Below are 16,043 nucleotides of genomic sequence, written 5' to 3'. Positions count from 1 at the left end.
GCCTTCCTGATGAACAGTCGGTCACCTTCTCACGTGTTCCTGACGCTGTTCGTTCACATCTGTAGCTGGACTCCTGCTGTCTCCTTTACTGCTCCTGACGTCCACTGTGAACTCAGATCTCCCTGTTCCCCCGGAAAGCTATGAAATCAGATACACTGCATGATTCAATTTAGTTGAAAAAGTCCAATCTCGGCCCTCACTTAGCTAGAAAACCACAAATATCTACTGTCTTTTAAAGTTTTGAGACTTGAGATATAAAAGGAAACAGACTAACATCATAGTTTTATTGACAAAACCATAGGAAAAGGCAGTGTTAGGGTGTAAAGTAAAAATGGTTCTCTGAAATATCTACACAAACGTGAATTCTGAAAAGTTTTCATTAAAATCTTATTTCATACAATTATAAACTAATGAGGAGCAAAACAATTGTCACCTTCTGCATAACGCAGCCTGAGCTCGACTGATGCTTAAGCAGCAGAAACTTGTCTCAGACAAGGCGGCGGCTCCCACACAGCAGCCAGGCTTCGTTACCTAAGCTCCATCTTCCCAGTTGGTGGTCAAAACTGGGGCACAAGATCTGGCTTTTCAAAAAAACCGTATAGACTCCAAGAAACTTTTTTTTTTTTTTTTTGAGACAAGGTCTCATTCTGTCACCCAGGCTGGAGTGCAGTGGCTTTTGATGGCTCTCTGCAGCCTTGACCTCCCCGGCTCAAGCAATCCTTTCACCTCAGTCTCCGAGTACCTGGGACCACAGGCGTGTTCCACCCCGTGTTACCCAGGCTGGTCTCGAACTCCTTGGCCTAAGCAATCCTCCAGCCTCAGCCTCCAAAGCACTGGGATTATAGGTGTGAGCCTATAATACTCTTTTAGGCCTCATAGTGTACAAGTGACTACAGCACATTTACAAGTGACTGCCATCTCCAGAATGTGTGGCAACTGTCTACTAGAAAAAGATCAGGCCTCCCAACCCTTTCAGGGGCAGCAAACCCACACTTTATTTGGTGCTTGGGTAACTTGAATATAACATGGCTCCCCTTGCTATAAGCAAATGCTTTAGAGCTGAACTTTCTCTTCTTTTTTTTTTTTTTAAAGCACAGAAGTTCACCAGGGCTAGTAGAAATTTCAAGGAGAATCACTTGAACCCAGGAGGCGGAGGTTGCAGTGAGCTGAGATCGTGCCATTGCACTCCAGCCTGGGCAACAAGAGCAAAACTCCGTCTCCAGAAAAAAGAAAGTAAGTCTTTAATTTTCTTAAATAATCCTCATATGTACTATCCACATTGTGGAAAAACTGAAATACGCAGTCTGGACACTGCACTGAGATTCCAGCATACTGGCACAGACACAGCTATGTCGCATCTTACAGACTACAACAGACAACAGGCTTAACTGCAAGAGGTTTACAGACAAAACTTTACATAGATGTGCTAGAAGAATTCCAAACTGCTGTCAGAGAGAGTGTAGGAATAGGTCTGAAGAGAACTCCACCCAATCCCTGCTGTTTGGTCACTGCAGCTGCACTCTGTATGCACCTATTAGCAACTTAACCTGTTGAAAGAAAAGAATGCAGCTGTCAGTACAGATCCAGATTTCCCCTTTCTTACAAGAAAAAAACCACACATGGCCAAGATCTGCTTCTATTATTTGGCAATATTTTCAAGTTGCTTATCAATTTACATTGTTAGATCATTGCCATTTTAATTCAAGAAATAATTCCAAGTGCTATTAATTTTATATTACTGTTTTATTAGAGAGACTATTTTGTCCAGCTTCCTTTCATACAAGAGAGGTTAGGGACCGGCCTAAAGACATATATTTGGCAATTCCACACCAAGGCCTAGAACATGATTCAGATGGCTCCATCCTCTATAAAGAGGCGTTCTTCTCAGCTGCAACCTAGTCCTGTTCCTGCCGCATTATTATGTCTAACACACTGTAGATGGAGAGAGGGTGCACCTAGCATCACTACCCTAGGGAGTGCGTGTCTCTAGGACAGGTACACCAGGATTCTTGGAATTTTTTTCTAATGTTGATAAAGTAATCTGGAGTAACAACTTGAGTACTGACACTACATATGAAGAAAGGATTGTCACCTTGGCAGAGGGTGCTTCTGTCAACCTTATGAAGAGTTTATTGGGACCTGCAATAGGGCTGAATGAGTAAACAAAATGACTGTCCTACAATGGAAAGAGAAAAAAAAATCAGTGCTTTTTCAAACTTACACCAGAAACTGTTAAAACACCAATGATGTAAAAGAATCAAAAATAAGTTTTGTTTTTTATTTCATAAGTCAAGATGCTGTGAAGGAGGCCAAGGCGGCCAATCGCTTGAGCCCGTAAGTTGGAGACCAGCCTGACCAACACGGTGAAACCCCATCTCTACAAAAAATACAAAAAATTAGCCGGATGTGGTGGCGTGCATCTGTAGTCCCAGGTAGTTAGGAGGCTGAGGCGGGAGGATTGCTTGTGCCTGGGAAGTCAAGGCTCCAGTGAGCTGTGATCCACGCCACTGCACTCCAGCCTGGTCAACAGAGTGAGACCCTGTCTCAAAAAAAAAAAAAGTGACTTACTTTCCCCTTGATTTATTAAAAATATACAAATGACAAAATCAGTCCAGGAAACTGGATTAGAATGCACCCAGCAATACATAGTACAAGTGTTAAAATGGCTGTATCTAGGGAATTTTGCTTAATTCAGTCCAAGGAAAGAATTCTAAAAGTGGCAAAGTATGTACAAAGAATCTTTGAGATCATTAAGAATTTATATTCAGAACAATGCTAGCCCTAAGACAGTATGGGTAAGCATAATTTAAGGCAAAAAAATAAACAGGAAAAATTCCTACTGACAAAATTTAGGATAATTACGGGTATGACCTCATTCCCAACCACTATTATTGGATTAGTTTCTGAATGATTTTATTTTATTAAGACACAGGAATTTAAAATTAAGTCACCTATGCTTTTGATTAGAAGAATTTACTTTTCAATAGTGAAATACAGAGTATCTTACCAGAAAAACAGGAAGTTGAAATTTATCATTCAGAACTACAGCTTGTACACTACATGGTCCACAGAGCCGAGCAATAACTTCTTTACCCAAAAAGTTTGCATGGAAGATAAACAGCAGGATGCCAGAGCCTGAAAATGGGAGACGTATGTGAATGACTTCAGATGCAGCCTTCAGCCCCCAGAGAGAGGAACACTCAACACCAGACGGAAGCAGGCCCCCAAGCTGGACCTGGCCAGACAGGCATCACCCACTCCGCCTGGAGGCGCAGAGGAGGTTGGCCCTCTCAAAGCTTGTGTCACCCGGCATTTTTCAACCCACAGAACTCTTTTTACCTTTTGCCCAAGTAATCTCTACTGACAGTTCCTGGAAAAGACTTAAGTATGATTTTCTATACTGAAGTTATTAAACTGGTATTTGAAACATTACTGCTGAATGTGCACATGTCCCAGGGACATTCCTGTGGTGGGCACCTTTGGGTGTGGGTCTGAGTGGTTTTCCATTTTCTTCCACATACCTTTTTGCCCCTTCCAATTTTTCTGATTAATACATACCCAAAATTGGCCAGGCATGGTGGCTCATGTCTGTAATCCCAGCACTTTGGGAGGCAGAGGCGGGCAGATCACTTGAGGCCAGGAGTTCAAGACCAGCCTGGCCAACATGGTGAAACCCCGTCTCTACTAAGAATACAAAAATTAGTTGGGCGTGGTGGCGGGTTCCTGTAATTCCAGCTACTCGGGAGGTTGAGGCAGGAGAATTGCTTGAGCCCGGGAGGTGGAGGTTGCAGTGAGCCGAGATTGCACCACTGCACTCCAGCCTGGGGAACAGTGTGAGACTCCTTCTCAAAAAAAAAAAAAAAAAAAAAGTTGGTGGATGCAGACATTATGCAAATGAAAACTGCAGGCCCAGCAGTTGTAGGTGTCAGTGGGTGCTCAGGTTCACCGGGGCCAGCTCAGGGCATCGCTCTCTGGCGCTCACACCTGGCAATGCAGATGGTCCACCTGAATAATCAAAACTATAAATTATTGAACGGGCACAGTGGCTCACGCCTGTAATCCCAGCACTTTGGGAGGCTGAAGCAGGCAGATCACTTGAGGTCAGGAATTTGAGTCCAGCCTGGCCAACATGACCCCATCTCTACTAAAAATACAAAAATTGGCCGGGCGTGGCAGTGGGCGCCTGTAGTTCCAGCTACTCCAGAGGCTGAGGCAGAAGAATCACTTGAATCCAGAAGGCAGAGGTTGCAATAAACCAAGATCATGCCACTGCACTGCAGCCTGGGTGACACAGGGAGACTCCCTTTCAAAACAACAGCAACAACCAAACCTGATCAATTATGATTCCACAATGTCAAATTCTCTCAACACTAAGATATTACAAATGGCTCTTTCAGGGGCAGGGCTAGATGTTCTTAAATATATTTTCCAGGAATGAATACTAAATTGTGTTGTAAGTATGAACTTGCAATAAAATAAAATATGATTTAGAATTTATTTGAAAAAGAATGAACTTGAATAAACTGGTAAATATTGACAACCAACAATAGAGTATCAGTCAGTGCTAAACAGAAATGCACTATCTAGACATGGAAGGACTCTCGGATGCCTACTGCTAAATGAAAGAGGCCACTTCACAAAATGGGGAACAGGTTTCTAAGCAAAAAAAGCCAGAGCCCAGCTGCCTCCCCTCGGCAGACCACGCTGCCTCCACATCTGCCTGGCACCACGTGTAGAGAGGGCCAGCCGCAGTCCTGCCTGGAGACGGGCTGTGGAGCAGAGGCTAGAGAGGGAAGTGGCTTCTCCATCTCTTCCACCAGCTTTACTATAGGGCAAGAGTATTTTTTCTTTTTCAAAAAGGGCAAAGACTTTACAAACAACACAATTCAGGGGAAAAACATTCCAGGCTCAGCATCTTAATAACTCAGACACTGAATTTTAATAAAACTCACTGAGCACTAGTGTGATTAGGAAACCCTAACTTCAGTGCTCTCAATGGGGTTAAAACAGGGATGGGGTGTCAGCCGGGTGTCTCTTCCAGAGCAGCTCTGCCGTTAACTGGTTTGCAAAACTATTACACACAACGGAATTTCCTTAAAGTTTTGTTCAAAGAAAGGAATCTGTCTAAAAATCTGTTAATATCGTGTCACGTTTCACACAGAGAAGTGTGAAGGGAGGCATAGGCTTACCTTCTGGTATGTTCTGTGGGGGTTTGTAATTGAAATCTGTTGAAAAATCAGGCCCCTCACAGAGTCGATGACATGCGATTGGAAAAACTGGTTCTAGCAGAGCAAGGCGAGCTTCAAAGTAATCCTTTATTGTCTCTTCTGCTACTCTTGAAAGTCTAAGAAAAACAGTAGTGCACGTTGTTAACATTAATGTAGAAAAGAACCACAAGCCTGTTGAATACCAGTAAGGCCTTCCCAGGCCAACCTTCCAAAAAAGAGCTGCAGCTCTGCCTGCCTTCTTTCCAGCTTGACTTCCACCCGGCGGCACCCGACAACCTGTGTATCTGTCTTGTCCATCTCAGTGGAACTGAAGTTCTAAGAGGGCAAGTCTCTTCCCCCACTGCCGTTTCCATCTCCCCAGTCTTTAGAACAGTGCCTGGCACAAAGTCTGTGCTTACTACATAGTTGTCTAATGAATCAGTGGAAAATCAGAAAGGGGAACCCCTCAGTACTCGGCAAATCAGGAAAGTGGGTCGCTCTACTTGCTGGATCTAAGCACACACCCCGTGTGACCAGAGGAGTCGGGATTGTGGCCATCAGCAGCACCGAGTGCAACAGGCGCGGTCCCAGAGGCCCACCCGAGACCTGTGACGTAAACACCGCCTTGAATTCGCTACTGTCTGGTATGTGCGAGTTTGTGATGTGTGTTGCCGAGAGTGCTGAAGTGATAGAAATACTAAATTGTAAGTATGAACTTGCAATAAAATAAAATATGATTTAGAATTTATTTGAAAAAGAATGAACTTGAATAAACTGGTAAATATTGACAACCAACAACAGAATATCAGTCAGTGCTAAACAGAAATGCACTATCAAGACATGGAAGGACTCTTGGATGCCTACTGCTAAATGAAAGAGGCCAACCTGAAAAGGCCAAACACTGTGTGATTCCGACTGTTCTGGAAAGGGCAAAACATGAAGGCAGTAAAGTTACTGCTGGTTGTCAGGGGCTGGGGGAGGGAGGGATGAAGAGGTGGAGAACACAGGCTTTTTCCGGCAGTGAAACTAGTCTGTGTGACACTGTGATGAGGGATGGATGCATGATGTATCTGTCCCGATCCACAGAATGTGTATCACTACGAGTGAGCCCTGATGATGTCAGTGCTGTGCTCCAGGGATTATGCGATGTCCCTGTAGGTTCCTCGGCTGTAGTAATGTCCCATGGTGGGTGACCGGGATCTCGACAGTTGGGGAGGATGGCGGTGGGGAGGCTTGGAAATCTGTACCTTCCACTCAACTTTGCTGTGCTTAAAAGTGTTGCAAAAAATAAGGTCTATTAAAAAGAAAGACGAACGTTTAAAGTTTCTTTTTTTTTGGTGGGGGTACAGAGTCTTGCTCTGTCACCCGGGCTGCAGTGCAATGGTGTGATCTTGGTTCACTGCAACCTCCGCCTCCCAGGTTCAAGCGATTCTCCTGCCTCAGCCTCCTGAGTAGCTGGGATTACAGGTGCCCGCTACCACGCCTGGCCAATTTTTGTTTTTTCAGTAGAGACGGGGTTTCACCATGTTGGTCAGGCTGGTCTCAAACTCCTGACCTTAAGTGATCCACCCGCCTCGGCCTCCCAAAGTACTAGGATTACAAGCGTGAGCCACTGTGCCCGGCCAAGTTTAAATGTTTTTAAGAAAACCTTTGCTAACCAAATTAAGAGTATACTTAATATTTAAGGAAAATACTCCCAGATAGGCCAGTGTTAAGTTTGAAATTTTCTGAGTTAAATAACTTGCAGAAAAATAATTCATATGCCATTTATTAAATCTGTGATTTACTGGAAACAAAACCATCAGGACTTGTGCTGGATGTTTTTCTGAGCAGTTACACAGAGGCCGCTCCAGTGATAATGTGTCCACACGAACACTCGACACGGCACAGTCGCTGCCACTTACGTCTCTAAATGGCTCTTCAGCAAGTCGTACACAAGCACGTTGTTGGACTGCTTCGCAAAGTGCAGGGCGCTGTTCTGGTGCTTTGACAGAATGTTGCAGTCAGCTCCACATTCAATCACAAGTCGTACAATGTCTGAATTTCCTCTTTTACAGGCCTATGTCAGGTAAAAAGGAGGAACAATTACTCAGCTGTAAACTGTGGTAACGACCCATGCGTGCTGGTCCCTTCTCCATACGTGCCTGGGTTCTGTGAAGAGAGGGCACAGGCCACGTTGCTTAAATGCAAGTGGGGAGTATCTTTGACTCAGGGGCCAACACAGAAATCTGTGTGCTACGTTCAAGTTAATTTCTTCACTGAGTTTTCAGGAAATGGGCAACTTCAGAAACTGTTTTGTCATTCCCAAGACAGAACAGACACCAGGCGCTGACCCCTGCTGCCCTCTGTCGTCCATGCTATGCTGTCCCCGCGAGCCAGCCCCTCGGCAGAGGCCCCGAGATACACAAGCCTGGCCCTCACTATAGACAGCTTTGTCTCGGGAATCTCAAAAACACCTCTCAGGACCACAAAATAACCTCGAAATGTCCCCAGCTGCTGCTTTAAAGGAGACGACCCAAGCACAGATAGGAATCTGAATTTGCAAACCTACGGTGCAGCTGTGGCACAGACTGTTTGCTTGTCTATCACTTACTAGCCACATGACTGCAGATAAGTCCCGTAATTCTTCTGAGTCTCCCGTTTCCATTTGTGAAAAGGGGATGGGGTCCCTGTGCCGCCCGACCCTGTGAGGCAGATGCTGGGCAGCAGCGTCACTGTACAGAGCGGCCTCCAGGAGCAGCGGCACTCCGCCGCCCTACCCATCCACCACACTACCTGTCTGCCACGCTACCCGCCCGCCGCCCTACCCGCCCGCCGCGCTACCTGGACAACGGTGTCAGCCAGCGCTTCCGGCAGGGGCGGCTCTGCCGTCAGATCAGCGGAGCCTGGGCCTGAGACCTTTCTGGTCACCCCGGGTGTCCACTGCAGAGGTGAGGGACACCATCCAGGACAGGCTCAGGACAGACCAAGTGGCCCACACTGCGGCCACGGGGAGGGTGAGGCCCTGCTGAGATCGACAGAGCCTGCAGCGACAGGTGAGGGCAGTCCCCCTGCACCTGCCCACTCTGGTAAAAGACCCATGTTCTACACTTTCTCCTCAGATGAATAGGTTTTTAATTTCTGAAAATCACAATGTTTACATCTTCTCATTCTAAAACTCAAAAAAACTTCAACATGCTAAATCCTGAAAGCAATTAAAATACAGCTTTTCAGGAACAAATCACTAAACCTCATGGCAGATGAAGGCAGTCTATTGAATTCAGAACCGGTGAAGTAAGTGCCACATGTCCTCTCAGGGAAGAAATGCCACGCCCTCCCTGACCCACTTCCAGAGCCATCTCCCCTCTGCACCCCACTCCCCAACTCAACACAGGTACCTCAGCAAGGCGTGCAGCCCTGAGGTGCTGACCTGGGGGCGCTCCCACCTGCCTTCTGCCTGATGCTGGGAGAGGCGCTGCCAGCCTGAGGACCACTTCCTCCTCCTCCTCTGTTTCTCCCCACACAGCTTCTTTCCTTCTACGGCCCTTTTCTCCTTTCCAATTCCCCATGGATGACCCCACTCTCAACCTATGGCTACAGTCACTGTCAGAGAGCTGGACAGCAACAAACCTGAATCTCCAGCCCACACCTCTCTCCTGAGCCTAGATTCCCCAGTGAAATGTGCAGAGGTGACATCTACACGACCCAATACCCAACTCCCTCCATCTGTGCCACCTGGGCCCCCAACTTAGGAATGGGGTGACCAGGCGTCCCCTCCAGTTACCAGGCTCTGTGAATTCTACCTCTTACCAAGTGGCCGGCTCGCCCACTCCATCCCTCCTGCCACTACCCAGGTACAGCCTTCTGTTATTTCACATCACCTGGAGACCTGACAAGTCTGCAAACGTCCTCCTCCCAATCTGTGCCGCTTCTGTACTACGGAGCATTAAAACACACAAATGAAACCCTCTAATCTGATTCTACCCTTCTTCAGCTTCGACCTTGCTGTGGCTCCCCAGGGCCCTCTGGATGAACTCCCTCAGGCTTGGCATGAGCAGGCTTCTGTGCCCACCCACCTCTCTCATGCTCTGGATGCATCTGCATGGCTGCAGTTCAGGGTGCACTGGGTCATCTGTCACCAAGATGATGCTCTGAGAGGCCACTGCTGCTCCACACGAGACAACCACAACAAATGAAGGGAAACAAAAGACAAACCTCAGGCTCCTGAACAAAACGAACATTTCCATGAACCAAAAGGAAAGTGCTTGAGGCCAGGAGTGCAAGCCAAGCCCAGGCAACACAGTGAGACTTGGTCTCTAGTAAGAAAAAAAATGGCTGGGCGTGGTGGCTCGCACCTGCAGTCCTAGCTACTCGGGAGGCTGAGGTGAGAGGCACTTGAGCTCGGGAAGCCGAGGCTGCAGTGAGTCATGATGGCGCCACTGTACTCCAGCCTGGGCGACAGGACCTGAGACTGTTTATGGGCCTCATGCGGCAGGAGGACAAGAGACAGGTGGTCCGGGCCATCAGAAGAGGGTTCGCGGTGAGACTCGATGCCAGGTGCCCTGCAGACCCAGGGTCTGGCTGTGCTCTTTTGCTTACTGGGGACAGAGACTGGAATGGGCGCTGTGGGCAGGCCCCTGCTGGGCTCAATGGCTTACATGGAGCCAAGCATTCCAGGGAGGAAACAGGACAGGTGCCCACAGGGAGCTGAGCTGGCCACTGCTGGCTGCGTGTCTGGACCTGCTCTATCCTAATAGCATCCTGGGCCAGGAACCCACAACTGCCGCAGAGGAACCAATCAGACCATGCGGGTCCCCTAAGACAAATGCCAAACGGTCGACCTTTCTTTCAAAACCTGTCTGCAAACCACGTTCCGGAACACAGGAACAAGCCCGAGGCGACAAATTCACCAACATCAAATGAGGAACACACAGAGTACACGAGGAGCTCCGTCCCACGCCCAGGCCTGCTCCTTCCAGGCCGGCAGCCTCCCTGCGGCTCCAGCTGCAGCCGGAGTGCTCCCTCCCTGCTGACTTGACTGCCATTTAGGATACAGTGTGGCACCTGCCTCATCCACCCTACGGATTGCCAGGGACCCCAAGGCCCAGCTCGGAGCACTCTCCTGTGACCTCACGGCTCTCTGTGCCGTTCTGATCACACCACTGCCCGCTCTGAGCTCACTGCTGCCTGCCAGCCCACTGCTCCTCCTCCCCTGCAAGCGGCTGGACTCCAGGACTGTCTTGGTACCCACTCTGTTCTCAGGCCCCAGCACAGCGCCTGGCAGTGGCAGATGCCAACACAAGCACCTGCCAAGGTACTGAAGAAGGGACAGCCCACAGGAGGGACTTACCTTCATCAGTGCGGTCTCACCATTGCTCTGCTGGACATTGACAAAAGCTCCCGCTTCCAAAAGAATAGCCACTGTTGTTAAAAAGTTCTATGGAAAGAAAAAAAAAGCAAATTTAATTCCCCAAATTATTTAAAAGACAGTTTTAGATATTTTGAAATTCTTAGTCATCAGGAAAAATACCCAGCAGGTTCTATCACAAGTGGTTGTGGGTCACAGCATTGCTGTGGGGCCACGGGGGTGAGCCCTGCCCCACAGAGGCCCAGACTGGGCCACTCACTGTGCTGCCAGCAACTGCTACCTAAACGGCACCGCTAGCTCCAACCTAAGAACCTCTACATAGAAATCCTTTAAAAAGATAATATATGGGAAAATTTCACTTACATTATTAACCAAAAGGAATACTAATACCATTCGAAAAAATTTTAAATTATTTAAGATTAAAATTCATATTAGTACTTTAATCAGAGTATTTTAATATAAATTACTTCTAACGAGATAAATCACGTTTTGAAATGTGATTACAATGCACTACCGATGATAAATCTATTCATTACATGTCACAGATCAACTGAAACATGAATTAAAGAGTTACTCCAGCTGGGGGCTGCGGCTCATGCCTGTAATCCCAGCACTTTAACCGAGGCGGGAGGATCCCTTGAGCCCAGGCTGGGCAACGCAGTGAGACCATGTCTCTACAAACATTTTTAAAACTAGACAGGTGTGGAGGTACACACTTAGTCCCAGCAACTCAGGAGGCTGAGGCAGGAGGACTGCCTGAGACCAGGAGTTTCCAGCCACACTGAGTTATGATGGTGCCACTGCACTCCCGTCTGTGCCACAGAGCTGGAGACCTTATTTCTAAAACAAATTTTTTAAAAAGCTATGGGACCGTGTGACAGCCGGGCACGGTGGCTCACACCTGTAATCCCAGCACTTTGGGAGGCCGAGGTGGGTGGATCACGAGGTCAGGAGATCAAGACCATCCTGGCTAACACAGTGAAACCCCATCCCTACTAAAAATACAAATAAATTAGCCGGGCATGGTGGTGGGCGCCTGTAGTCCCAGCTACTCGGGAGGCTGAGGCAGGAGAATGGCGAGAACCCAGGAGGCGGAGCTTGCAGTGAGCCGAGATCGCGTCACTGCACTCCAGCCTGGGCGACAGAGCGAGACGCCGTCTCAAAAAAAAAAAAAACAAGGGGTTATTTCATAATATGACAATAATAAAATACTATTAGAAAGTAGAACTGGAGCAGACCAGGCGCGGAGGCTCACTCCTATAATCCTAGCACTTTGGGAGGCCGAGGCAGGTGGATCACTTGAGGTCAGGAGTTCAAAACCAGCCTGGCCAATATGGCAAAACTCTGTCTCTACTAAAAATACAAATATTAGCTGGGCATGGTGGTGGGCACCTATAATCCCAGCTACTAGGGAGGTTGAAGCAGGAGAACTGCTGGAACCCGGGGGGCAGAGGTTGCAGTGAGCTGAGATCGTGCCACTGCACTCCAGCCCGGGGGACAGAGCAAGACTCTGTCTTAAAAAAAAAGGCTATGTGGCTGTGTGATTGCTGTATTTCACTACCAAAGAGGTCCTCTCAGTCCATCGGCAGGAATGAAAGCTCTGAAACAGATGCACGAGAAGCCACAAACCTTCTCCGCGGCATGAATGAGGGCGGTGGTCCCGTTTTTCTGCCGACCGTTCACTTTCGCGCCTTTTGTTATGAGGAGTCGCAGGAGGTCGTCCTGCCCTCCCGCGGCGGCAAGCATCACCAGTGTCATTCCACTGGAATCCTGTGTTGGTTTTGTTAAATAAAAAACGTGTTAATCTTTAGAACAATTTCAGAACCCAGTCTTCTCATTTGAGATGTTTCAATGTGAAATCACTAACGGACACTGATTTAGGCACCTACTTAGGATTTTCGCTAAACTATCCCAACCATCAGAAACTAGTAGCTTTTAGAGTATTTTTCCACATCTAAATGTTTGCATAAAATTTTACACTTTCCTCTATAGGCCTACCTCGTTTCACTGAGCTTTGCTTTCCCGCACTTCACAGGGACCGTGTTTTTTACAAACTGAAGGTCTGGGGCAACCCTGCCACAGACACGTTTGTTCGCACCAGTGCCCACAGCACGTGCCCATTTTGTGTTGTCGCATCAGCCATTTTTAGCAATCAAGTGTTGTAAATTAAGACAGTTTTTTTAAAAGATGTAATGCTATTCACAGACTACAGTCTAGTGTAAACCTAACTTTTATATGCACCAGGAAACCAACAAATTTGTGTGACTTGCTTTATTCCAACAGTCCGGAACCAAACCCACAATATCTCCAAGGAATGCTTGAATTTTTTTTTTATTGGTGGTGTTTTTCTTTCTTTCTTTTTTATTGAGACAGGGTGTTGTCATGTCAGCCCAGGCTGGTCTCAAACTCCTGGGCTCCTGCCTCAGCCTCGAGTAGCTGGGATTACAGGTGCACGCCACCACGCCCAGCTCTCATTTTTGTATCTTCTTTGATTTTGTTTTGTGTATGAAATCCTAAAGGTCCATGAAAAGTCTGCACCATATAAAATGAACAGTGAATCTCTGGGGGGCATATGATCAAATTTTCTACCTAGAAAATCCAAAACAAGTAACTTAAAAACGAGGAGAGAATTTCATTAAATGACTGGAGTCACACACACGTATGTGTACAAAGACATCCATAGCTTTACCATTGACAAGCAATAACCAGTTAGAAAACAAAATGCAAATGAAAAAAGACTAATGACCATAATCAAACATAAGACATATAGGCATACATCTAGAAGCAATGTGCAATGTCTATATGAATGAAAAACCCACAGAACTTTGCTTAAGGGTATAAATGAAGAGCTGAGTGATGTAGAATTACCATGTTCCTAGACAGAAGATGCAAAATGTAAATAAAAATACCAATTCTCAATCTATATTATTTCATGCAATTTTAATCAAAATCCCAATGATTTTGTGAATTGTAATCCCAAAGGATTAAACCTAAAAAATCCACAGCGAAGCTAAAAAACTAAAGAAGAAAATATGAAAATATTTTCTAAGCAAGACAAGATACCCAAAAGCCATAAATGTAAAAGATCGACAGATACAATCGCCTAAAAATAAAAATCTTCAGGCAATACAGGACTCAAACACAAAACCCAAAATCTAGAGAGAAAGGGTCAATATACTTCCATTAAAAAATCCATACGTATCAGTATGAAACATCGCCAGCTACAACAGAGAGATGGACAGTTGCTGGAAATAGGCAACCATCAAAGAAACACAAATGGCCACAGGAAAATTGTCTCACTCTATGCTCTTGGAGTGGCAGAGGGTAAAAGCACATACAAGACAGGTAACCATAACCAAACCAAACCAAACCATCACTTTTGGCGGGGAAGGGGGTTGTAATTAAAGGGACTATAAATTGTATATTTATAGGGTTCTGCAATTTTTAAATTTTACAAAGTGAACGTGCATTACTTTTTTTTTTTTTTGAGACAGAGTCTTGCTCTGTTGCCCAGACTGGGGTGCAGTGGTACAATCTCAACTTACCACAGCCTTGACCTCCCAGGCTCAGGAGATCCTCCCACCTCAGCTGCCCAAGTAACTGGGACCAAAGGCGTATACCACCATGTCCAGCTAATTTTTGTATTTTTTGTAGAGTTGGGGTTTCACCATGGAGCCCAGGCTGGTCTCCAATTCCTGGGCTCAAGCAATCCTCCTGCCTCGGCCTCCCAAAGTGCTGGGATTATAGGTGTGTGCCACCACACCCAGCCTTTTGTAATTAAAATAAATGAAAAATTAATTTGAATTCTTTCAAGAGTTACTTTCCATTTTCCTTTCATGAGATTTTTCAAAGACATATTACCTCTTGGTCCAGGTTATATTCTTCATTTGAATTAAGTGCAACTTTTACAGTAATATAATCCCCATTTTTTACAGCATCCCTTAACACATCTAAAATGAAAGGAAAGATAAGTTAGATTTTATAAATCTAGATTTGTGAAACGGATTTCAATATTTCCAAAACCACTCACTACTTGGAATTGCATCTGCTGCAGCAAAATTCTCATCTTTCCCATCAAGGTGCTTTTGGAAATCTTCTAACTTCATCCATTCCAACTGCAGGTCCATGCCCAAACTCAGAATCTGCTGCCTGCCATCTGGAACACACAATGGCCTTGTTAACATACATTTGTCTTAAGTATAAAAAACCCACAATGTTATCAAATTTGTGGTGTCTTAATCAAAGCTCTATGTATACTTTTCACACAAGTCATTGTATAATGGGGTCTTGTAATTGATAAAATCCCCGATTTTCTTTGGGAAGTAATATGAACGATTCACATTGAGAAGCCATGGTACTCTGAAGGCATGAAGATAAATAGGTAATCTGTCATTGTAAAATAGCCAAGGAGGAATTTTAAGACTAAGTAGCTCAAAGAAAGGAGGGATCAGGGATCTGGTAAGAGGAAATACAATCCTAATGTGACTTCTCTCCCTTACACCATTCTTCTTGGACATACGCTGCTTCCCATCACGTACAGATAAAGCTGTTCTCCGCGTGTGAGCTACCCCAGCATGTGAGTCAAAGGCACGGCTTATGGATCCTTCCAGATTCACTCGGGCCCCTACATCTGGAAGCATTCTGCTCCCACAGTGCCCTGGCCCACACCCAACTCCCTGTGAGGTACTGCTAGAGTCTTCCCCGACAGGACCCACAGGCACGGGAACATCGAGGATGCGTGTGTCCAGCCTTTATCACCACAGCAATCACAGACTTCAGTGCAGCTTGTCTGGGAGTAATTCACAATGGTGGTTTTACAAGTGAAAAACAGAAATACTTGATGGTAAGAGTTAAAGGATTTTCACCTGAAACCAATTCCTCAAACTATATAGATGACGTCAGGCAGATGGCCTTGCCACAGCAATAAAGTCTGTAAAACATATGCAATAAATGAAGAACTTTTCCAAAGCCCTCAACTCAAACTAACACTTCTGGGGGTGCGCCCAAGATGACCGAATAGGAACAGCTCCAGCCTCCAGCTCCCAGCGTCATCAAGTGGGCTTCATCCCTGGGATGCAAGGCTGGTTCAACATACGCAAATCAATAAACGTAATCCAGCATATACACAGAACCAAAGACAAAAACCACATGATTATCTCAATAGATGCAGAAAAGGCTTTTGACAAAATTCAACAGCCCTTCATGCTAAAAACGCTCAATAAATTCGGTATTGATGGAACGTATCTCAAAATAATAAGAGCTATTTATGACAAACCCACAGCCAATATCACACTGAATGGGCAAAAACTGGAAAAATTCCCTTTGAAAACTGGCACAAGACAGGGATGCCCTCTCTCACCACTCCTATTCAACATAGTGTTGGAAGTTCTGGCTAGGGCAATCAGGCAAGAGAAAGAAATCAAGGGTATTCAGTTAGGAAAAGAAGAAGTCAAATTGTCCCTGTTTGCAGATGACATGATTGTATATTG

The 16,043-nt window shown here is 45.9% G+C and overlaps 1 protein-coding gene across 2 annotated transcripts in view; it reads right to left on the bottom strand.

Moving 5' to 3' along the window:
* Positions 1–253: 253 nt before the first annotated feature.
* MPHOSPH8 (M-phase phosphoprotein 8) overlaps positions 254–16,043 on the bottom strand; it is a 45,983-nt gene continuing 30,193 nt past the window's right edge. The window contains exons 6-14 of one of the 2 annotated variants that reach the window (XM_017886441.1): positions 14,585–14,710; positions 14,416–14,504; positions 12,184–12,324; positions 10,537–10,623; positions 7,112–7,266; positions 5,190–5,344; positions 3,008–3,135; positions 2,093–2,176; positions 254–1,547 (exon numbers count right to left, since the gene is read on the bottom strand). In XM_017886441.1, the coding sequence (XP_017741930.1) occupies positions 1,506–1,547; positions 2,093–2,176; positions 3,008–3,135; positions 5,190–5,344; positions 7,112–7,266; positions 10,537–10,623; positions 12,184–12,324; positions 14,416–14,504; positions 14,585–14,710 (1,007 nt within the window). In that variant the 3' untranslated portion in view covers positions 254–1,505. The remainder of the gene's footprint in view (positions 1,548–2,092; positions 2,177–3,007; positions 3,136–5,189; positions 5,345–7,111; positions 7,267–10,536; positions 10,624–12,183; positions 12,325–14,415; positions 14,505–14,584; positions 14,711–16,043) is intronic. The other variant, XM_017886451.1, reaches the window with a different exon arrangement.

Source organism: Rhinopithecus bieti, unplaced genomic scaffold, assembly GCF_001698545.2.
Source record: "Rhinopithecus bieti isolate Rb0 unplaced genomic scaffold, ASM169854v2 scaffold_1014, whole genome shotgun sequence".
Lineage (NCBI taxonomy): Eukaryota > Metazoa > Chordata > Mammalia > Primates > Cercopithecidae > Rhinopithecus > Rhinopithecus bieti.
Note: the sequence above shows the minus strand (reverse complement) of the source record. Positions and strands in the feature narration are given on the sequence as shown.